Genomic DNA, 23,220 nt, shown 5'->3' on the forward strand with positions numbered 1-23,220 from the left:
TTAGAAATATTTATTCCATTTAATTATTACACATCGAAAAATTGGACAATCGCGTTTTGTCTCTTTTCTAATTTCTATATAATCTCTGCTTGAACTCAACAATTCGAGGCTTTAAAGTCGCCATGTTGTTTTGTCACGTGACAAGGTGGCAGTGAGGTGAATGCGCCGGGTCAAATTTATGAAGAACGGTAAAAAATTCACGCGTATTAACTGACACAATAGCTTAAATATTTACGAAAATGGATCTTCGTAAATTAACAGAATTATTACGTGCTACTATTGACCCTTCTCAACAGAAGCAAGCTGAAGATCAATTGAATCAGGTATGAGGACTTGAAAAACGTGCTTTGATACTCTGATACTTCATGGACGGAAAAACATGTGGCTTCGCTTTTATATTTGCCAAATCTTTTTTTCTATTCCTATTTCTTTAACCTTATTTCGTCTTTGACATATTTTCATGAATTTTTGACTTCTACGATTTACTATATTCGATAAAAATAATATATATCGAAAGAGCGATATATTAAAATGTTTTATTACAGCTAGTATATTTTATTATACTTTGTACATGGACATGCAGAATTAACTCCGAAATTTCTATTTGTACCAAGCAGTATAATATGCAAATCGAATCGATATTCATATTTTTTCTAATTAGTAATACTTTTTATATTATATATATCCTGTTTTTTAGATTTACAATTCATTTAATTTTTTTTAAACTAACCTCTTTATGCTTTCTTGGTCTCTCTCTCTCCCCTCTCCTTTTTTCTTGTGATATATTTTATGTACTATATTATATATTTTTTTTTATAAATAAGTCAATTAATAATGTAAAAAATAGTTACTCAATTTATATTTTATAATAAATTTTTGATTGCATTCATACACATACACATACACACACACACACACACTTAATTATATATTATATATATATATAATTAAAAAAAAATATTTTTATACATTTGTTGTAAATAATTATATGTACAAAATTAAATTTCATGTAACTGTTACATATTAACTGTGATTTTTTTTAATAACTAAAATTATTTTATATAAATATTTAATTGTATATTATTGAGTATTAACAATATGTTATATATATATTATTATTGATAATTTGGTAATTTTTCATATTTATGTCTTCTGTAACTTTGTGAATTATATAGGAAACTATATAATTTTTTTTATGAACTATTATAAAGAGATATTTTTTATAATATATATATATAATACATATGCTTTTATATACTTATATATTGTATATGAATTTTTTAAATAAAACTATATATATATACAATAAATAGTGAAAATATAAAAATTTATGTTTTCAGATTCACAAGATTATAGGTTTTGCCCCTACTCTTTTACAAGTAGTTATGTCAGCTGAAGTTGATATGCCTGTACGGCAAGCTGGTAAGCATAAAAAATATTTTATTATATTTAGATGAAAATATTTAAAAAAATGTATATTATTGTATATAGTTCATTTTTTTACTTAAGTATATTAAAATAAGATTTTAAATATAATCTTTACTAAAGATATTAACTAGCAAAACATATGCATATATATAGCATTAGGATATTATAAGTATGAAAAATATATATACAATTAAAATTATATATGCATTAAACATTTTATTACATAAAATTAATGATTTTCACTATATATCAGATATTTCATGTATGTTATTAATATTGTAGTATATAGTATATGAAACATTTTTTTATAGGTGTTATTTACTTGAAAAATTTAATTACCACAAATTGGGCTGATAGAGAAGCTGATAATGGACCTGTAGAATTTAGTATTCATGAACAAGATCGTGCTATGATACGTGATGCAATAGTGGATGCTGTGGTTCATGCACCTGAATTGATTAGGTGAATATATCATTAATTTTACTTAAGAATTATTATTTTATATTATTTATTACTTTGTTTATTTATTTAGAGTGCAACTAGCAGTATGTATTAGCAATATAGTAAAACATGATTTCCCTGGAAGATGGACTCAAATAGTTGATAAAATTACAATATATCTTCAAAATCCTGATGCTTCTTGTTGGCCTGGTGTTCTTCTTGCATTATATCAACTTGTCAAAAACTTTGAGTAAGTTTATCTATTTAATACTCGTAATGAAGTAGAAAGATCTTAACACATTATAGTATGTATAAAAAGATTTATAGTACATTATAAATATTATAATATTCTTAGGTATAAAAAAGCAGAAGAAAGGGGACCATTAAATGAAGCAATGAATTTACTTTTCCCTATGATATACCAATTGATATTACGTTTATTGCCAGATTCATCTGAACAATCAGTTTTACTTCAAACACAAATCTTGAAAATCTTTTTTGCACTTACTCAGGTATATAAAAATTCTGATAAAATATTTTATATAACAATTTATCAAATATCATTTATTGAAAATATCAATTTCACCTTTAATTTAGTATACGCTGCCTCTTGATCTTATATCGAAAGAAGTATTCTCCCAATGGATGGACATTGTGCGACAAGTAGCTGATAGGCCTGTCCCACCAGAAACTAATAATCCAAATTTAGATGATGATGAACGTGTAGAGCTTCCTTGGTGGAAATGTAAAAAATGGGCTTTACATATTCTTCATAGAATGTTTGAAAGGTAATTTACATATATAAGATCATAAATATTACTGATTATTTGTTTCATCATGTTACTTTATATTTTAGATATGGTAGTCCTGGTAATGTAACCAAAGAATATAAAGAATTTTCAGAATGGTATCTTGAAACCTTTAGTGGTGGAATTTTAGAAGTTCTTTTAAAAATTTTGGATCAGTACAGAAGAAAAATCTTTGTCTCTCCTAGAGTAGTACAACAATCGATTAATTATATCAATCAAGGGTAAGAGTTTTATAATCAATTATTTTATAAAAATTATTTTTCAAACTTTGTTATATTGTCTGATTAAGTAGTTTTTTATTTTATACTACAGTGTTAGTCATGCTTTTTCTTGGAAGTTTTTGAAACCTCATATGTTTGAGATCATTCGTGATGTGCTATTTCCTATTCTTTCATACTCTGCTACTGACGAGGAATTATGGAATAACGATCCATATGAATATATAAGGGTCAAATTTGGTAAAAACATTGTAACAATAATAATTTTCTGTAACATCACTATTCATTGAAAGTAAAAAATATGTTTCTTTTATTTCAGATATTTTCGAAGACTTCGTATCTCCAGTAACAGCAGCACAGACTTTATTGCATTCTGCATGCAAAAAACGAAAAGATATGCTACAAAAAACTATGCAATTTTGTGCAGAAGTTCTAACAAGTCCAAACGCTGATCCACGGCAGAAAGATGGCGCATTACATATGGTAAATTTATTTAGAAGAAAAACGTGCAGATTTATATATAAATGTATGACTGCGTGCGCGCGCGCATTCACATTTACTATATATAATTATATTCTGCTTAGGTTGGAAGTTTAGCAGACGTTCTGCTTAAAAAGAAGCTTTATAGAGAACAAATGGATAAGATGTTAGTACAGCATGTGTTTCCCGAATTTAATAGTCCACATGGGCATATGCGAGCAAGGGTAAAATAAAAATTAAATTTTTTAATTACTAATAATTTTAATTATATATATATATATATATATGAAAATTATAGTAAATAATATTATCATATTTTTAGGCTTGTTGGGTTTTACATTATTTCTCTGAAATAAAGTTTAAACAAGAACAAATCTTAGTTGAAGCAATTAGATTGACAACAAATGCTCTTTTGACTGACCATGACTTGCCTGTTAAAGTTGAAGCTGCTATAGCTCTTCAAATGCTTTTATGTGCACAAGACAAAGCTCAGAAATACATAGAACCACTTATAAAACAAATCACTCTTGAATTATTAGCTATTATAAGAGAAACAGAAAATGATGATTTAACTAGTGTTATGCAAAAAATTGTTTGTACATATACAGAACAGCTTATGCCAATTGCTGTAGAAATTTGTCAACATTTGGTAAATATAAATGTTTTTTCTTATGTATTTATATAAAACTTATGAATAAAAACTAAATAACTTCATTTAGGCTGCCACGTTTAGTCAAGTTCTTGAAACTGATGAGGGTAGTGATGAAAAGGCAATTACTGCAATGGGTATTTTGAATACAATAGAAACAGTATTGACAGTGATGAAAAATCAACCTCAAATTATGGCACAATTAGAACCAACTGTTTTACAGGTGGTAGCTCATATATTTAGTCAAAGTGTTATGGGTAAGTTGTTTTTTTAATAAATATGTTTCTAATTATCTTTCGCATATATCTGTGTATATAAAACAAGAAATAACACCAGTTTAATTATATTATTTTTATAGAATTTTATGAAGAAGCACTTTCATTAGTCTTTGATTTAACGGGTATGACTATTTCTGAAGATATGTGGAAAGTTTTAGAACTCATATATCAGCTTTTCCAAAAAGATGGTTTTGATTACTTTACTGATATGATGCCAGCATTACATAATTATATCACTGTAGATACACCGGCATTTCTATCAAATGAAAACTATATACTTGCTATGTTTAATATGTGTAAAGCTGTAAGTTTTTTTTTTATATATAATCCTGAGTTTTGTGAAAAATGTTTTTTAAAATATTACATTATTATTAATTTTACTTAAAAAATTCCTGTGTTATAGATATTAACCGGTGATGCTGGTGAAGATCCTGAATGTCATGCTGCAAAATTATTAGAAGTTATTATTTTACAATGTAAAGGGCATATCGATCAGGTATATTTATTAATTTGATTAGATTAATTTAATTGGCATTTTGTATTTAATATTATTCCACATTTACTATATTTCAGTGTATACCTTCACTTGTGCAATTAGTATTAGAACGTTTAATGCGAGAAGTAAAAACATCTGAATTAAGAACTATGTGTCTTCAAGTGGTCATTGCAGCTTTATATTATAATCCAGCTTTGTGTCTCGAAACAATGGATAGATTACAAGGAAATCTTGGACAATCTCCAGAACCAATTGCATCACATTTTATTAAACAATGGATTCATGATACTGATTGTTTCCTAGGGTATATAATATTCATTATTAAAATTATATTATTCTAATAAAAATCGCATATTACATATCTCTTATTCTAAATTATATATTTATTGCAACAAATAAAGTTACATATAATATTATTCTCATAAATTTATATTCTCTCTTTATAGGTTACATGATCGAAAACTCTGCGTTCTTGGATTATGTACTTTGATTAGTATGGGTCCTGCTAGGCCAACAGCAGTGAACGAATGTGTTCAACAAATAATTCCATCTCTAATTTTATTGTTTGATGGCCTCAAAAGAGCATATGCTGCTAAAGTAGCAGATGGAGATGAGGAAGATAATGAAGAGGAAGAAAGTGATATTGATGAAGGTTTTAATAATTCTTTGTATTAAAATATATAAAAAAAAGTTTTTAATGTGTTATTAGCATGAACTGTGTTTTCAGAAGTTTTGTCATCAGATGAAGATGAAATTGATGATGCTAGTCAAGAATATCTTGAAAAATTGCAAGAAAAAGTAACAAGGTCTTCAGGACAGCATGGTTTTAATGTTAATACGTCCATTCAAGATGGTCATGGAGATCATAGATCTGATGTTGATGACGAAGATGATTCTGATTATGACGCAAATGAAGAAACTGCTCTGGAAAGTTATTGTACACCTTTAGATTCAGAAGATACAAATCAAGATGAATATGTTGTTTTCAAAGAAGTTATGCAAAGTAAATTTTGATTACATTTAATATTTTATATTTCAGATATTTTATTACTGTAAATATAAAAATAACTATATATATATTTCTAGATATTGAAAGAACTGACTCAACTTGGTATAGGGCATTAACGAGTCATTTAACAGCTGAGGAACAGAAAGCATTACAAGAAATTATAGTTTTAGCAGATCAGCGTAAAGCAGCTTTGGAAAGCAAAAGAATCGAACAAAGCGGTGGTAATTATATCTATTTTTATATGAATCATATTTGTTATCAGTTTCAAAGTTCTAAAAGATACTTCCAAATTTAATGTTATATGAGTTTTCTTACTACTTTATAGGTTATGCTTTCCATTCTCAAACTATACCCACTTCATTCAATTTTGGCGGAACACCTTTAAGTCGATAAGTATTTTTAATTATTTCTACTTGTATTGAATAAGTAAACAAATTACAAGGCATCTGAATTGGATACTAATAGAGTACATAATTACTACATGACCATTTGGAAGACATTGTGCATGTCCTATCTGCTATTTTTATGTACACTGATAGTAATTGGACAAAATTTTATTCTGATATGATGCTTAAAATATATTTCCATTAAATCATGTATACACATGCTATTGTTTCATTAGTCGAGACATTAGTATGACTTTTATTTGTCTAGTGAGTGATAGTGTATAATCTTTTATAGACATCCAATATAAAAATAATTCAATTGACCTATTGGAAAAACTGCTATTTGTCTAGTGAGCTTTTGTACATACTTTAATAAATGAACATAATTTTATTTAAATCTATAACTTTTGAATTAATAATAATTTGAAAAATAATAGCTTACTAGACACGTCATTTCTAATGATAGTTACACATATTTCTACAGAACATTTAGTCTGTATATTTGTTAATGAAACTATGTTAAATTGTTGGTATGGATATTGGGGGACTGTTTTGACTATATGACCAAAATTGCGTAACCTCATTTTATAATAATGTCTTTACTTTATGAAAGCTTTTATTGTACACAATATTGCTCTGCTTGTACAGATGCTGTTCTTTAATAAAAAGAAAGTAGAAGGTTCCAAAGCTATTAAATATAATAAACCCATCAGTAAATATTGAGATATAAATATAGTACTATTTATAATGCTCATTTGGATTGCCTATAAAAAAAACAGTAACAACAAATTATATATATCTCATTATACAATTTATTCTTAACTTTCAAAATTAAACACCAAGTCAAATCATTGTTAATACTTAATAAATAGAAAGTTACAATAATGAATATAGAAAAAAATTATAATATTGCAAATTGAATGAATTTATTAATCATAACCAATAACTTGAAAAAATTTTCAGTCTTTACATTGAATTTAAGTAATTTTAACTAAAGGAAGGCTTCTTATGTTATATCTCTAATACAACAAAGATCTCTAATATTACAGTGTAAAACAAAGTAAAAATTATAAACATTAATTGGTCATTAAAAGCTATTTTAAGAGAAATTTTTGTTCTTTTATCTAACTGTTATTACTTATTAAATGTATTAACATATTCACTTTTCATATAAAATTTGTAATAATTAAAGATAATTTAAATTAATAATTTTATTTTTTCATTTTATTAAGAAAGTACATTTAATTCAGACAAGCTTTTGTAAAGTAAATAGCAACACATCATCATAAACTGCATTTAGACTTGATTAAATAATAACACTTATTTAACATAAAAAAAGATTGAAGTCAACAACTTAAATAGTATAGTAATAACTCTCTAACAAACACAATACCAGTAAAATTTATTATGCATAAGTTTCCACAGCTATCTTTGACCATAAATAAGTGATTACTGAGTGCAAGTTTGTTTTGTTAAATCGTTTATCCTTTTTTATTATATATTTCAAATGAAACTTTGAAATGAAAATATCATTTATAAATAATAAATAAATTATATAACATATGCATACAAATAAAAATTAACATATATAATACAAACAGAATGATTGCTACATACAAAAAGATTTGAAAACATATTATATTGATTTCTTCTCCATATAATAAATGAAATATGAATTGTAAATAGTAAACATTTTTAATATATGCTGAATCTAAAATACAACGATGGTATGAGAGAGAGAGAGAGAGAAAGAGAGAGAGAGATTTATTCATTGCTCTAATAATTTTTATACTAACAACAAAATGATAAATACATATAACTCTTGAATGAAGTTATATGTTTAATTTTGATAATGCTTATTCACGTATTCATGTTTATTTTCATGTATAAAGATATTTATTATATTGAGATAAATTAAAAATGCATATTATATATTTTAATATCTCTCCTTATTTCAGTCTATACTATTTAAAAATTGTTTTTTGCCACATAAATATATAAAAATTAAACGAATCTTTATATATGTTACATATGTATTATACATATGTTTATATATATCTTCTTTTAATATTATCTAATTTTTTTAAGATATTTCAAGTAGCAATTATTCCTGATTAAATTAATGTAATAAGTTTTCTAATTATTATTATAACATTTTAATAGTATTATAAAAATTGGACTGATTTTGTTGATTGAAGGAAAGTATAAAAAAGTGCCTCAAAATGATAATATACACTAAAACTTTATTGAAAAATATAGCAAAGGACTAAAAAAAGCTGTTATTTTTTAGTTAATAAGTTTTACACTTATTGTACTACAACATAACAAATTAGTAATGAATACAAGGAAAAAAAATTATCTATTGCAAAAGAAAATATTCCATACATACAAATTTGTAGTTCCTACAAGACTTCTAACAAAACAATAAAATATCTTAATTTATATAAATATTGTATAGAAATGTATATCAATTAGTAAAGACATGATTCTTTAATAACATTATTGTAGTAACTCAAGGTAAGAAAAAATTTATTATTCAACTCTGAATTTAATATATATGTAATTATCATTTATTTATCTATTCGTTTATCAATTGTATCTTTATTATTTTCTATACTGTGAATAATTCAATTTTTTAATGTTATCTTATAAAGTGATCACAGTGATGTATCAGAATTAGAATCTAAATTATTTCTTTTTTCCCGAAAAGTAAATTATTAGCCAATTTTTAAACAAATTTGTTCATTTTATTATAATTTTAGAATTACAAATAAAAAATTTTGATCTTTTATAATATATTCTTTCTTAATATCGCTTGTATATAAAGATAACGAATTGTCATAAAAAAAAAAAAAAAAAAAAAAAAAATGAAAACGAATCTAAAAATCAATTAATTCATTAAAATTAAAGAACATTTTATGGTTTGGTATGAAATTTAACAAGATCGCAATTTCGAGGACGTAAAACATTTTTATGAGAAATATTTTTATGAGGATACATACATATGTAAATACAGATTGTTATGGCATGATATTTTTATATATGATTATAAAGATAATTTATTTATTTAAATTATCTCATTTTATATATTTTCCGAAATTTCAAAAATGCATATAACATTATTTATTTTTTATGTACATATCTTTGAAATTAGAATATATTTTTAAAAAGCCTTTGGCATTTGAATGAACAATTGATATAAAAGATCATGCCTTGCAATTGTTCAGTAATTTTATGAAATTACAATTGTCTACTTATATAGTAATTGGAAATTCTTTCATCTATTATTTCTTATTGCATATAAATGGAACGTATTTATGCATACAAATATTACAACTCTTACGTCCTCCATTGACAAAAAATGGCAATTGATGTCTTTTATATGTGCAATCTTTGCCAAACCAAATAAAATATCTGTTTTTCTATAACAGCCTTACATTCCACCTCAGTCATTATTTAAATTAAATTATGTATATGTAATTAAGAACTGAAGAAAAACTTAATAAGTGCTGCTGGTAATTTCATACATTAATAATGAGATATGAAATTATGATACATAAATTGAAAATGACGATGGTAAAAAAACAAATATAGCTAAAAGTTTTGTATACCTAATGACTAAGGTCCACTCAGAATTCAATATCAATTAGTCAGCAACACCTATTTTATCAGTGGAATGCTCACTATAATTGATCTATCATTCTTCAATTGCATTCCAAATTCACTAAATGATGCCATGGCCAAAACGTATCTTCATTTTATTTAAATAAGGAAACTTTATGTATTAAACATTTTAAGAGGTTTATTAATGAAAAATATAAAGTATTTGATGAAACTGACGTATATAGGCCTGGCAAAACATAAAGAAAATAAATGTGTATAAAGTGATCACGCAAGTGACAGGACTTGCAGTCCTATCTTTGCCCTGTATGTTAGGATATTTTTCCCAAAGTGAGTCCCTAAAGAAATGTATACAGCAACAATGACAGGATACTGTATCACTTGAGACACCGTTCAAAACAAAATGATCCTACATATCCTCCTCTCATAGCTTTTGCTACATTTTGTTCGAATACTCTTCTGTTATTTTGTAATACTTCTGCAGCATCTTTATTAAGGGGATCTTCTGGATTGGGTTCCTACAATAATATTGCTGTTAATTTTATTTACTTTATAACTGATTTAAGTTTATCTTTTATCTCTTTCTGTCCTTAATTATGTATAATATATTAAATTAATAAAAAATTATAAAATATCAAAATCATACTAGAAAAAGGTACTGAAGTCCATAAACAATAGAATTAATTGTGAGAACTGGTTTCCAGTCTTCTCTTAAGATATTGAGACACACATTGCCATCCAAGTCAATATTAGGATGATAAACCTGAGTTTCACATTTAACTTTAGGTGGTTCGTGAGGATAATTTGGTCCAACTTTAAAACTGAATACAAATCTACCACCTCTGTAAAATCCCTGGAAAATAATTGAATGCAGATAGACAATGCAGAGGCAATAGATATAACAGTAACATTAAATAATTACATAAAGATGGTACTATCTTTCCTTTCTATTGTTATTGCAATTGTTGTTATTATCATTACTATTATACTATATAATTTAATTCTATTATGAAATATATTTCTTTTTTTAAATTCTACATACCTCATCAGGACAAATAATTAATTTAAAACTCAGTAAATCATCGGGATCGGGAAACTCTGTACCACATGTTTTTGGTAGATTAAGTTCGTTTATATCTATAAAAAAAAAGGAAATAAATATTTTTACATTTAACAATTGTAATTGTTTCATAAGAACGATAGATATGGTATTGCGCCGAATCGAACCTTTCGTTATTCTCAGCTGAGCTGCTGATGCCTTTTTCTGGGTCCCAGCCTTTGGTGACTCGCCATCTTTTTTCGCTTGTTTCAACGAAAATAATTTGATCATGTTAAACTAGACGTTTGACTGCGATAAAAGAAGACATACAAATAATTCTTTATTCAAATCTAGTCACAGAGGGAACAAAATAGACGAAAACTTATGATCTTTGACAACACGATTTACCGCATTCGGAGACGTTCTCCCAACTAATGTCACATGGACAGATATTTATGATTTTGCTAAATTCACGGCGTATAACATTTACCTTTCGTTTCCTTCGATTCTGACGAAATTAAGTGAAGAAGCCTACTACTCTCTTGTTAGTACAAATAGTACGAAGTAAATTCCTCTATACTACTGGCCAATAAAAGTTCAGTTTAGATAATACTGTTATATCGACAGAGAGATATAATATCGATTGATATTTTTTTTCAACGGAACCAGAAAACAACAAATATAAACGTTCATTTTCACGAGGAGATAGAATATCATATTTTCAAATTACGCTAACTAACATATATATATATTTTATTTCAATTAATTCAGTAATAATAAATTGATATTGAATGTTCATTTTCATTCGAAATAGATCAAATCGGAAGACTACCTCTCTTTGGAATATTCATTTTATGCATTTTCTTCCATATTGAAATTTCTGTTACCGTGGAAACCAAACAGTTTCAAAACAAATCCTACGTTGTTCTATATTGTTGAACGCGTTGAATAAACAACATTGTTGCAAGTATTATTATCAAATATATATATTCTATACATTTTTATATAATGAGGGCACAGCCAGCATGGGTTGATAAAGTTCAAGATAAACTAGAACAATGGTAGACATTTATTAAAATTATATAATGTATTTTAAAAATTATTCAACGCATACATTTTTAATGCGAATTAAACATTTTTTCAGTATATATGATCTATGTTTTAATCCTGATGGCACACAATTAGTTGTTGCTGCAGGAAGTCAAGTGTTAGTCTACGAAACAACTGGTGGTGCTTTAGTACAACCATTGAAAGGTAATAATATTCAGTACATGTTATAAGATATGAATTTGTATTTTATATTGCCTGTATTTTTAATGAAATGTAATGTATAATTATTATAGGTCACAAAGATACAGTATATTGTGTATGTTATGCAAAAGATGGCAGAAGATTTGCATCAGGTAGTGCAGATAAAAGTGTTATTATATGGACATTCAAATTAGAAGGAATATTGAAGTATTCGTAAGTTTTGTTTTATTTGTAATATTTTATTTGTAAGAATCACCAAAGTTACATGATAATATCATTCCAATAAAAAATATATAGACACAATGAAGCTGTTCAAGCAATGCAATTTAATCCTGTATCACATCAGTTATTAAGTTGTTCTCTTTCTGATATTGCATTTTGGTCAGCTGAACAAAAAGCGGTACAGAAACATAAGTCAGGAGGAAGAGTTAATTGTTGTGCATGGACTTTAGATGGACAGTATTTAGCTATTGGTTTAGCAACTGGATATGTATCTATCAGAAATAAGGTTAATTATTTTTTGTTATTTTATTGTTTTTAGATATAAATGATATATTCAATTTTGTAATTGTACATTTAGAATGGCGAAGAAAAAACACGTATTGAAAGACAAAGTGGTATACCTATTTGGAGCTTAGCATGGAATCCTTTACGGTATCATTATGTTATGTAATTATATGTAAAAATAGAATATGTAATATAGAGTAAAAAAGTAATTTAATTATTTTATAGAGATGATGCAGCAGACATCTTATGTATTGCTGAATGGAACGGAGTTATTTCATTTTACACAATTAATGGAAAACCTGTTGGAAAAGAAAGAACAGTACACTTCACTCCTTTAAAAATTACATATTTTCCTGATGGTCAATATATTCTTGTTTCTGGTAGTAACAAACAATGTCTTTTGATGACTCATGATGGTATACAACTTGCTGTTGTTGGCAATACATTTTCTTCATGGATTTGGAGTTGTGCAGTTCATCCATCTTCTTCACATGTTGTAAGATATTTTTTTATTATATTTTTATTAAAAAAAAAAAAAAAAAAAAAAAAAAGTTATCTGTATCCTGCTTTAATATTTAAATAATTTTCTTTTAGGCACTTGGTTGTCAAGATGGAACAATAACTTATTTACAATTATCATGGAATATTGTACATGGACTGTATGAAGATAGATATGCTTACAGAGAAAATATGACTGATGTTATAATACAACATTTAGTAACAAATCAGAAAGTCCGTATTAAGTGCAAAGATTTGGTATGAATCATATATGTGAACATTGTAATATTTTAATTTTTTATTTTTTATAATGTTTAAAAATGTAAATTTTTTTTCAGGTATGTCGGATCGCCGTGTACAGAAATAGACTTGCTGTTCAATTACCTGAAAGAGTAATAATTTATGAACCATCTGGAAGCAACGAGGGAATGCATTATCGTATACGCGAAAAACTTAATCAAACAATTAATTGTAACTTATTAGTTATCACAACCAATCATTTAGTTTTATGCTTGGAAAGGCGATTGCAATGTCTATCTTTCACTGGTATTGTTGAAAGAGAATGGATTCTTGATGATCTTATAACTTATATAAAAGTGGTAGGGGGACCAGCAGGACAAGAATGCTTAATTACAGGTAAGTTAACTAAGGTAAAAAATGATTTAATATATTAATATAATTAAAAAAAATATGTCACTACTAGGTTTAAAGACAGGGCATGTAATTAAGATCTATTTGGATAATCCATTCCCTGCACATTTGGCAAAAGTAGAAGGATCAGTAAGGTGCTTGGATATCAGTTCTCTAAAAGAAAAAATGGCAGTTGTCAGTGAAACTGGAATTCTTTCCATATTTGATTTATATACAGAAGAAAAATTACAGGATTTCCAAGATGTTACAAGTGTTGCATATAATAGTGCTTCTGAAGACATAATGTGTTTTTCTGGTAGCAACTATCTTGCAATTAAAGTTGCTAATTTTTCGGAATATCGACAAAAATTTTCAGGATTCGTTGTTGGTCACAATGGATCAAAATTATATTGCTTAAATGGTTCTGCTGTTATTATTTTAGAGGTATAAAAGATAACATTTATTTTATTTATATATCACATTAATTTAGATTGAAATATTTATTTCATATTAATATTTTATGCAGGTACCTCTCTCATTGTTCATGTATCAATATTTAGACATCGAACTTTTTAAAGAAGCTTATGAAGTAGCATGTCTTGGTGTTGCTGAATCAGATTGGCGAGCGTTAGGGATTGCTGCTTTAGATAATTTAGAGTTAAATATAGCCTATTCTGCTTTTGCTCGTATAAAAAACTTAAGATATATAGAAGTTGTATCAGAAGTTGAAGAAAAATTAAAATCTGGTGAATGGGGTCAGGAAGCATGTATGGCTATAGCTGCTGCAGCTATGGGTAGATTACGAGATGCAGCAAAATTATATCAAAAAGCAGGTTTACAGCAGTATGCTCGTGATATGTATTCCGATTTACGTATGTTTGATATTGCTCAAGAATTTATAGCAAGTGGTAATACTCAGGTAATTGAAAATTGTTTTATTACTATGTAATATTTTTTTTTTAATAAATATCTTAATTTAACTTTTTTTATTTATTTAAATTTCAGGATCGTACTATTTTATTACGTCGACGAGCAGAATGGGCAAAGAGTTTAGGTGAACCACGTGCAGCAGCGGAGATGTTCTTTTCCGCCGGTGATATACAACGTGCTATTAATATCATTGCCGAATATGGTTGGATTGATATGCTCATAAAAGTTGGTAGACAACTGGATAAATCGGATAGAGATAATTTATCTCTGATTGCTAAGATATTGAAACAATTGGGAGCTACTCATGGTGCAGCTGAGATTTTTAGTAGATTAGGTGATGACCCTGATGTAGCAGATGTACTTATTGATGCACAAGCTTGGCCTGAAGCTTTTGAACTTGCAGAAAGAAATCCTAAATTAAAATCACGAGTATATGGACCATATGCTAGATGGTTAGCAGAAACTGGCCGTTTCTCTGAAGCACAAGAAGGTGATAGTATTTTTAATTAATTAATTTAATAGTATATGTCAACTTAATTTTTATTATATATTTTTTTTATAGCTTTTCAGATGGCTGGCCAACCTGAAGAATCAGTTAGTGTACTCACGAGCTTAGCAGACAATGCCATAGCTGAGAAAAGATACCGCGATGCTTGTTATTTTTACTGGCTTTTATCTCAGCTTAGTCTTAATTTATTAAAAAATACGGAAGAAATAAAAACTATGTATTTATCTTATTATAACAAAGCTGACATTTATTATGCATATCATGAAATACATAAATATTTGGTAAGGTAGATCTTTGATGAATTTTGGAATGGTTTTTAATGAAATATTATTTTATTTAAGGACGAACCATTCACATCTTTGATGCCGGAAGCATTATTTAACATTTCAAGATATTTACTTTTAAAAACACAAGGGATTCAATTAGAAGGTGTATCCAAACTTAAAATAATGTATACTCTCATCAAGCAAGCTCGTTTGTTAGGCGCCAATAAATTAGTTATGCAATTACTTGAACAATTGCGTTCAATGAAAATTTCTAAAAATCTTCTTGCACAAGTTGAAACTTCTACTTTAGCTGCAAGAGCTTATCCGTACAGAGATCCTGAAGAACTACTACCATTATGCTATAAATGCTCAACATTTAATCCACTTTTACCAGTAGATAATAGTATTGGTAGCAAATGTATACAATGTGGCCTTAAATTCCAATACTCATTTGTTATGTTTGGTAAATGATAACATTGATAACATTCTATGAATTTATACATTTTAATCAATCTCAATATATCAGTAGTATCAATAATAGTGTACTATTGCAGAAATTCTTCCATTAGTCGAATTTGAGTTAGAGGAAGGAATTACTGATCAAGAAGCAGAGAAGTTAATAGAAGAACCATTGTCATTATCAAGTATATCAACTACAGAAGATCAACTTACTGTATTTTCTAATGAAACAGACCTTTTTACAGCGCGTTTAATAAAATATGAGGTATAATAAGTCATTTTTGAAACATCTATTAAGTTGACTTGAATCTAGTTTATGTTACTAATTACTTACGATATAATATTAGGAGAAGATAGACGATTCCACGGTTATCGTTGGACGAAGTGTATTAAAAAGTATGGATCCTTCGACGGTTTTAATAGTCAAATGGCCCAAACCATTCAAAACAAAATATTTTAGAAATCTTTTGCCAGATCTTCAAGTAACATTATGTAAATCTTGTTTAAAAGTAAGTAATATATTAGATTATTTAATCCAGATAATTTGTATCGTTTTTATAAATAATATTTTTTATTTTTCAGCTATTTCATTCAGATGATTATGAATTGGCATTACTAAGATATGGTCATTGCCCATTTTGCAGAACTTCACACACGTCACATAGTTAAATTATAAAATTAAACAAATACATGAAAAATTACGATCATAAATTTTTTATATATGAGAAAATATTTTAAGAATTTATATCATTTTATGATATGTTAGATAACTATTGATTTTATTACTGTTAAGAATTCTTAAGGTGTATAAAAAAAGACTATAGTAAAATATATAATTGTATATATATATATTCATTTGATATTAACGGAACAACTTCGAAAATCATATAAAGTAGGTAGTTAATATTAATATTAATATTAATATAACACAAAAATGATTATTTTAATTGTAAAAAATTATGTATTTTATTAATATAAAGTAAAAAGTTTTTTTAGATAAAAACTGTATTAAAGTTACACATAATACATTTTCACTTTACAGTTATATTACATTATATGGTATCCAGGTGGTATTTTCAAGAACTTGCTAATTATTCTGAGAGCCCAAGCAAATAAAGACCGTTACTAGTTCTACAGAATGCAGAGAAGTCAGATAATCTTTTAGAGATGTTCAGTATAATGTTAGCTGTATTATTTGGTATATTTTCTTTTGTAACTGGTCAATTTTTTGATCACAATAATACTTTAATGACTAATGAAGTTATGGAAAAAATATCGTATAATCCTTACATGATCCGTCAGAAAAAATGTAAGTGTTATCTTATATTCTTCTATTTATTGTATTTATAATTTGATAATAAGTTTCTAAAAATATAACATTTGTAAGTAATTATATACTTTTGTACAGTTTTTCCATTCTTTAGTGTTATACGATTTGCGAACTCTCAATGTTTAGCAAGTAATTCGCTTAATGGTACATGTTTTACACGGCGAGAATGTTATAACTATGGTGGTACTCCATCTGGTACATGTGCAAATGGTCTTGGTATTTGTTGTGTTTGTAAGTATATTATATATTATATACAATGTATATAATACAAGTCAAAAATACATTATATTATAATTATATTAAATTACATACAAATATATAAATATCAATATTTAAATAATTTAATTTAAATAATAAATAATAAATGTACATATATATAAATATTACTTATACTTCTTTTTTTTACAGTTCAAAAGACATGTGGGTCTACTACAAATATAAATAATACATACTTCATTAATCCAGGCTATCCTACTACTTATAAAGGAGGAGAACGTTGTACAATAACAGTAAATAAATGTAACTCTGACATATGTCAGGTATTGGTGTAGACATAATTTACTTTTAATCTAATTTTAATATATGTATCATTATTAAAAATCTATCATATTTACAGATACGTTTAGATTTTATAGATTTTAGTCTTGCTCAACCTAATATGAATGGAACATGTGATTATGATTTATTTTTAATAACTGGAGCATCATCATCAGTACCTCGTATATGTGGAGAAAATTCTAATCAACATGGTATAACTATTATAAAAATAATTGGAAATTATAAAAACAATAAATAATTATTATATTTCATATATTTTACAGTGTATGTAGATTTTAATGGAGCCTCTCCAATTACAATTTCTATAGGAACAAATGCAGACTATGCATTTGATCGTCGTTGGAATATAAGAATACAGCAAATAGCGTGCGATTCTTTATGGAGAGGTAAAAAAAATTTAATAATTTTTTATTGTTCATAAAATTATTAAAATATTTAAAAAAGATTAGAAATATTATATGGTATATTTTAGCTCCTAATGGATGTTTACAATATTATAAATCAACATCTGATACTGTAACAAGTTTCAACTATGGTACAACTGTGAACTCAAGATGTAAGTATAGAAATCAGTAATTTTATGTATAATTGATATATTACACAAAAATGTAAAATATTCCAGCACCTATGGTGGGAACTAGAGAAATGGTTAATTTAAATTATGGTGTTTGCGTTAGAATGGCTTTAGGTTATTGTAGCATCCAGTGGTCACAAAGTGATATAAATTCATTTTCTATTTCTGGAGATACAAGTACTTTGGATCCAACTATAATAGGTAAATTGTATACAAATATAATATAATAAAATATATAAATAATGCTGAATTGTTATCATAGGTACTTCTGCAGTAGCAGAGTCTGGATTAGATTGTATTGATGATTTTGTTATTATACCAAATCCAAGTGAGGATGGTATTCCTGATAATACAGAACGTTTTTGTGGAAATGCTTTTATAACTAAAACATGTATGTATATAAGTCTCAATCTCATTTAAGTATATTCGTAGTTATATTAAATATAATGGTAATTATATTACAAGTATGTTTTGATATATTCTGCATTGCATATAATATTAAGTTAAAGTTACTATATTTATTTTATTAATATTTCAGCTACTTTAAAACCATTTGTACTTTATGTTGTTACAAATGAGAATGAATTAAATGATGCACAAAATAAAGGTTTTAAGTTAACATATCGTCAATTACCATGTGCTGTGTAAAGTAAATAGCTCATAAATAAACAGTTGAAATTATTTATTGGTTAACTTTGTAATTGTGCAAGAAATAAAATAAAGTTAATCTGTATAAATTCATAAATCACTTTACAATTATTTTAATACAATACTACATTTTCTTTTTGAAGAAAATTGAATTAAATCACAGAACTCTATAATGAATAAATTAACCATTTACAAGTGTACTTCCAGCATATGAATCAACTCTTTCTTTCATGGCATTATACCATTTAGATAACTTTGTATTCTTTAATAAATCCTTAAAAGCAGAACATCCTTCAATACTTTTTAGAACACCATATACTGCAAGATCTGAAAGGTCTGGATTGTGACCACCCCTAAATGGAGTTCCATTTACATGAACTTCTTTTAACCACTTGTTTACTTCATCATACAATGATTGGCGAACATCCTCCTTTAGTCTGTGTCTTTTTTTCAAACGTTTTGCTATCAACCACATAGCACATGCTCCTACATTAACTATTAACATTTGTTCCCATGATGGGAAATATTCTTTCCAGTGACCAACCTGGATTAAAGTTTTAATTGTTACATCTTAATAACATTTATTTTTAAATAATTAATATATTCACCTCAGAAAACCATTCAAAAGTTTCATATGCTTCATTCAATGTCCTATATACATTTGGTGAAAGAGTATGAATTAATACATCATCCGTCCACTGTCTCCATTTACGTTCTTCTCTAATGAAATAATAAAATATACATATAAAAAAGAGAGATTTTCATAATACTTTTTACAAATGATCTTTCATTATATGGAATGTTTTCTATAAAAGCTTTCAAAACACTATACATATAAAATACATTTCCAATATTTTACTTACGTTATAGCATTCATTGAAATATCCTCAGGAGGCATTTTATTATACATAAGGAAATATTTATTCATAATTTCATATTTAAATTTTCCTTCATTATCATGCATAGCTATGTTTGGATAATATTCTACCAATTCTGAGATATTTTGAGATTTATCTTGCATATAAGACGACAGTAATGATATAATCATTGAACTATCATTCAAAGGTTGATAACCATCTTTTACTTGAACAAGAAGTATTGGTACTTTTTTGTAAGAAGACCAAGAAATTTCTTTTCGCAATACTGGATCCACCTCGACCACATCATAAGATATTCCATAATAATCTAAAAAAGCTCTAACCTAAATCCAATTTTATAAGAATTATATTATTGTGATAAAAATTATCCATGTATTTAACTTAAAAATAAACTGAACTAAAAATTTTATCTATTAATATTATAATATTATAACTGTATATGACCACTTACTTTACAGCAAAAAGGACACGTTTGATATTGATACAATGTAAGTTTTAATCCAGTTGTATTTACAGGAAAAGTGACCTATTAATGAAATAAAATTATACAAAAGAAATTATAACTTTTATTAATATCCATCTATACTTATTGATCTTAATGAAAACTTAGAGTATTAAAAATACCTTTCTAGATGGTGTAATAGATGGTTTATGTTTTAATATTTGGGTTGGATTTACAGGTGTTCCATCTAAAGCTAAATTTTTTCTGTCTTCACTAATTTTATAAAAAGAATAACCTGTTCCTCCTATAACACCAATAGTTGCACCTATAATGCCGATTTTTAATAAATTTCTTGATTTTGGTTGCTGAGCTACTGTACAAAACGACGACGAACGATTATTTATATTAAAATTATCATAATTCTTTAAATATTTATAACTTCTTGAGAATCGAGATAGTTTACACAATGTTACAGCCATTTTTTAAACAATTAACAATTTGGATACCGGTCAAATATACCATTCTTTATATAAAGAATCAAAGATTTCTATCAGGGTGTCCAAGCTGGTTTCTACACGATGGCGTTGATATCACTTCTGATATTTTATGAATTCCAATTTTTTTTTTATAAATATACAATGTTTTTTATAAGATACTCGATTTAGATAATTTTAAATGAAATCTTACTTTAAATGTAAGATCGTTACTTTAAATACATTAAATGCACTAAATGCATCCAATAAGTTTTATAGTATTCTTGCGTTGTCTATATATTAATAATATATAATAATATATAATAATACCGATCTTATCACATGTATTAACTTTACATATTACTCAATCTATCAAAACGTATCAAGTATTTGGAATACTTTTTTCATTAATTATACTGACAATATATCTGACAATCTGAAAATTTAAATATTTTCAACAGGCGGGCAAAAGCTATTAGAAAGATATATTTTATGCGAATATTGGCAGTACTGTATTATATGTATATGTTATAACCATTTTACGAATGATGCTAGAAAATGTATTGCAACATATTATAAAATATAAAAATTTAAAGGTTAGTTTAAAACCATTCAAAGAGATGCAATATCATCGAATAGCATAATTTTTAATCAACGATTATCATGAGACCTGTTCAAAGACGTCAACAAGGCCTACAATATGGCTTGTATTTATTATGTATGCAGGCTATAAATTTTGGTGTTGATAGAATACCTCCGGCTACCTTAATTGGAGTGATACTACAGGTAAAATTATAAATTTTGATATACATTAGATATATTTATCTTAAATATAGTATTATAAGTAATGTATTTAATTATTAATTTATGCTTAATATTTTTAGGCTCTACTTTATACAGGCTTAATAAAAGTTCCGTGGAATGCAGAAGATGCATGTATATCAGCAGTAAAATTATTTAAATACCGTGATTGGCGTTCTTTTATAGTATCAAATTTCGAACATGGATCAGATATGCATCTTTATTATAATATGGTATCTTTTATACTGAAAGGCTCATACTTGGAACTTATGTATGGAACAACTGATTTCGTATTATTGCTTGCATTATTATCATTTGGATGTAGCACTATGTATGTCTTTTTGGCGTATGTGCTCATGCAATTCACAGGAGATTATGGATATTACACGATGTGTGCAATTGGTTTCTCTTCTGTACTATTTGCATTAAAAGTGATAACTATCTGTGAAGAACATGATAGATCTCATGATATTGGTGGCTTAAGGGTACCAAGTAAAATAGCAGTTTGGGTTGAACTAGCATTAATACATCTTTTAGTACCAAATTCTTCGTTTGTTGGGCATCTTGGTGGTATATTAGTTGGATGTTTATATTGTTATACCTTTGTTGGTGAATTAATTGATAATTTAATATATATGATAACTGGAATTCCTGTTATACATGAAGAACAATTTTATAGGCGACGCAATTTAGGTTTTAGATAAAGTTAAAATTTACACAAAAATCTAATATTTTGGTAAATTTACGTAACTGTTTGATATATAGAAATATATTTTCTTTTATATAACTTATTTATTACAATTTATAAAAAATTTAAATTCACTTAAAATATAAATAAGAAAAGTGAAATTGTAGATCTCTCTTATATTAGTGTGAATATATTCTTACATTTAAATCAATATAGCAAAATATATTTATTTTTATATACATAACAGTTCTTGCAAATAAACTTATTGAAGCATAGTGTAGGTTATTTCATATTATTTTATTATTAATTACGCAATATCCATTCTTCGTCTAATTATATTTATTTTAAATAAAAGTACATAAGTTAAATATTTGAAAACTTCTATATAAAAAAAAGGAAACAGTATAAATACTATAAATATCAATTATACGCAATACTGTTAGTATAACACATCACAATGTTTATTAATTAAATGGAATGTCACTTTTGTATTTTTATTTTAGGCTTTGCATTATTCACTTTAATATCATTCATAATAAGATCACATACAATGATATAATAATAATATGCCAATAAAGATCATGTTGCATATAGCATTGATACATCTTAATATTGCTGTAAATGAGACTAGATCAATTATTTAATTTTCTAGATTAATTATATGCTTCTAATTCATATATATTGTATATTTTTTCTCATAAGAAATTTAAATAAATCCTGATTATTTATTTGTATCACAGTTGAAGTGTACGATACAATGTACATCTTAGTTTCTCACACATAAAATAGAAGTTAATAATTACTTCTTAAATGATACATTACCATTGTGAAGTGATACTATATTAGCAAAAATTACTTTTTTTTTTGTACGAAGCAGCACAATAGATAATAATAATATGTGATTACAAAAGTTGACAGAGAAATA

The 23,220-nt window shown here is 26.3% G+C and overlaps 6 protein-coding genes across 8 annotated transcripts; 4 read left to right on the forward strand and 2 right to left on the reverse strand.

Annotated features, from left to right (window-relative positions):
* Nucleotides 1-125: 125 nt before the first annotated feature.
* LOC122627921 (importin-7) lies at nt 126-6,876 on the forward strand. 2 transcript variants are annotated; one of them, XM_043809557.1, is made up of 19 exons: nt 126-323; nt 1,341-1,422; nt 1,740-1,890; nt 1,961-2,119; nt 2,225-2,381; nt 2,467-2,657; nt 2,726-2,899; nt 2,991-3,136; nt 3,216-3,379; nt 3,481-3,600; nt 3,699-4,025; nt 4,096-4,282; nt 4,384-4,607; nt 4,707-4,799; nt 4,877-5,103; nt 5,246-5,451; nt 5,527-5,802; nt 5,886-6,029; nt 6,134-6,876. In XM_043809557.1, the coding sequence occupies exons 1-19, from the start codon at nt 240-242 to the stop codon at nt 6,199-6,201; spliced, it is 3,180 nt and encodes a 1,059-aa protein (XP_043665492.1). In that variant the 5' UTR covers nt 126-239; the 3' UTR covers nt 6,202-6,876. The 2 variants fall into 2 exon arrangements, with proteins under 2 accessions (XP_043665492.1, XP_043665493.1); XM_043809558.1 differs by having other exon boundaries at nt 5,530-5,802.
* Nucleotides 6,877-9,976: 3,100 nt separating this feature from the next.
* Nucleotides 9,977-11,295, reverse strand: LOC122628238 (NEDD8-conjugating enzyme Ubc12). Its single transcript, XM_043810315.1, has 4 exons — nt 11,043-11,295; nt 10,858-10,952; nt 10,462-10,668; nt 9,977-10,333 (listed from the first exon to the last, which is right to left on the reverse strand). Exons 1-4 carry the CDS (start codon nt 11,143-11,145, stop codon nt 10,193-10,195), a joined length of 546 nt encoding a protein of 181 aa, XP_043666250.1. The 5' UTR covers nt 11,146-11,295; the 3' UTR covers nt 9,977-10,192.
* A 64-nt stretch (nt 11,296-11,359) lies between these two features.
* On the forward strand, nt 11,360-16,695 carry LOC122628232 (intraflagellar transport protein 122 homolog). Its single transcript, XM_043810306.1, has 16 exons — nt 11,360-11,915; nt 11,999-12,108; nt 12,198-12,318; nt 12,403-12,613; nt 12,686-12,759; nt 12,838-13,108; nt 13,207-13,368; nt 13,449-13,746; nt 13,814-14,184; nt 14,267-14,659; nt 14,746-15,160; nt 15,233-15,459; nt 15,520-15,907; nt 15,999-16,168; nt 16,251-16,412; nt 16,486-16,695. The coding sequence occupies exons 1-16, from the start codon at nt 11,863-11,865 to the stop codon at nt 16,570-16,572; spliced, it is 3,513 nt and encodes a 1,170-aa protein (XP_043666241.1). The 5' UTR covers nt 11,360-11,862; the 3' UTR covers nt 16,573-16,695.
* LOC122628235 lies at nt 16,653-19,110 on the forward strand. Of its 2 annotated transcripts, none has more exons than XM_043810311.1 (10): nt 16,653-16,795; nt 16,946-17,212; nt 17,312-17,464; nt 17,642-17,772; nt 17,850-17,982; nt 18,055-18,177; nt 18,264-18,347; nt 18,414-18,566; nt 18,628-18,756; nt 18,904-19,110. In XM_043810311.1, exons 2-10 carry the CDS (start codon nt 17,071-17,073, stop codon nt 19,011-19,013), a joined length of 1,158 nt encoding a protein of 385 aa, XP_043666246.1. In that variant the 5' UTR covers nt 16,653-16,795; nt 16,946-17,070; the 3' UTR covers nt 19,014-19,110. The 2 variants fall into 2 exon arrangements, with proteins under 2 accessions (XP_043666246.1, XP_043666247.1); XM_043810312.1 differs by having other exon boundaries at nt 18,480-18,566.
* LOC122628234 (prostaglandin E synthase 2) lies at nt 18,237-21,009 on the reverse strand. Its single transcript, XM_043810310.1, has 5 exons — nt 20,516-21,009; nt 20,343-20,417; nt 19,877-20,214; nt 19,622-19,733; nt 18,237-19,557 (listed from the first exon to the last, which is right to left on the reverse strand). The coding sequence occupies exons 1-5, from the start codon at nt 20,810-20,812 to the stop codon at nt 19,195-19,197; spliced, it is 1,185 nt and encodes a 394-aa protein (XP_043666245.1). The 5' UTR covers nt 20,813-21,009; the 3' UTR covers nt 18,237-19,194.
* Nucleotides 21,010-21,324: 315 nt separating this feature from the next.
* On the forward strand, nt 21,325-23,179 carry LOC122628237 (rhomboid-related protein 4-like). Its single transcript, XM_043810314.1, has 2 exons — nt 21,325-21,592; nt 21,691-23,179. The coding sequence occupies exons 1-2, from the start codon at nt 21,470-21,472 to the stop codon at nt 22,309-22,311; spliced, it is 744 nt and encodes a 247-aa protein (XP_043666249.1). The 5' UTR covers nt 21,325-21,469; the 3' UTR covers nt 22,312-23,179.
* The last annotated feature ends 41 nt before the right edge of the window (nt 23,180-23,220 follow it).

Source organism: Vespula pensylvanica, chromosome 3 (genome assembly GCF_014466175.1).
Source record: "Vespula pensylvanica isolate Volc-1 chromosome 3, ASM1446617v1, whole genome shotgun sequence".
In the NCBI taxonomy this organism is placed as follows: Eukaryota; Metazoa; Arthropoda; class Insecta; order Hymenoptera; family Vespidae; genus Vespula; species Vespula pensylvanica.

Bases quoted from the DNA above. Each gene is read 5' to 3' on its own strand.
- LOC122628234 (XM_043810310.1), bottom strand. From the start codon at position 20,812: ATGGCTGTAACATTGTGTAAACTATCTCGATTCTCAAGAAGTTATAAA. The intron at 20,215-20,342 runs GTAAGTGGTCAT...AATTGGATTTAG, and splicing joins CGTGTCCTTTTTGCTGTAAA to GTTAGAGCTTTTTTAGATTA. The intron at 19,558-19,621 runs GTGAATATATTA...ACTTTAATCCAG, and splicing joins CTTTTGAATGGTTTTCTGAG to GTTGGTCACTGGAAAGAATA.
- LOC122628235 (XM_043810311.1), top strand. From the start codon at position 17,071: ATGTTCAGTATAATGTTAGCTGTATTATTTGGTATATTTTCTTTTGTA. The intron at 18,567-18,627 runs GTAAATTGTATA...TTGTTATCATAG, and splicing joins TTTGGATCCAACTATAATAG to GTACTTCTGCAGTAGCAGAG. The intron at 18,757-18,903 runs GTATGTATATAA...TTAATATTTCAG, and splicing joins TGCTTTTATAACTAAAACAT to CTACTTTAAAACCATTTGTA.
- LOC122628238 (XM_043810315.1), bottom strand. From the start codon at position 11,145: ATGATCAAATTATTTTCGTTGAAACAAGCGAAAAAAGATGGCGAGTCA. The intron at 10,953-11,042 runs GTTCGATTCGGC...TTTTTTTTATAG, and splicing joins TCAGCTGAGAATAACGAAAG to ATATAAACGAACTTAATCTA. The intron at 10,334-10,461 runs GTATGATTTTGA...ATATTATTGTAG, and splicing joins GACTTCAGTACCTTTTTCTA to GAACCCAATCCAGAAGATCC.
- LOC122628232 (XM_043810306.1), top strand. From the start codon at position 11,863: ATGAGGGCACAGCCAGCATGGGTTGATAAAGTTCAAGATAAACTAGAA. The intron at 11,916-11,998 runs GTAGACATTTAT...ACATTTTTTCAG, and splicing joins CAAGATAAACTAGAACAATG to TATATATGATCTATGTTTTA. The intron at 14,660-14,745 runs GTAATTGAAAAT...TTTAAATTTCAG, and splicing joins TAGCAAGTGGTAATACTCAG to GATCGTACTATTTTATTACG.
- LOC122628237 (XM_043810314.1), top strand. From the start codon at position 21,470: ATGAGACCTGTTCAAAGACGTCAACAAGGCCTACAATATGGCTTGTAT. The intron at 21,593-21,690 runs GTAAAATTATAA...TAATATTTTTAG, and splicing joins TAATTGGAGTGATACTACAG to GCTCTACTTTATACAGGCTT.
- LOC122627921 (XM_043809557.1), top strand. From the start codon at position 240: ATGGATCTTCGTAAATTAACAGAATTATTACGTGCTACTATTGACCCT. The intron at 2,120-2,224 runs GTAAGTTTATCT...TAATATTCTTAG, and splicing joins CAACTTGTCAAAAACTTTGA to GTATAAAAAAGCAGAAGAAA. The intron at 4,026-4,095 runs GTAAATATAAAT...AACTTCATTTAG, and splicing joins TAGAAATTTGTCAACATTTG to GCTGCCACGTTTAGTCAAGT.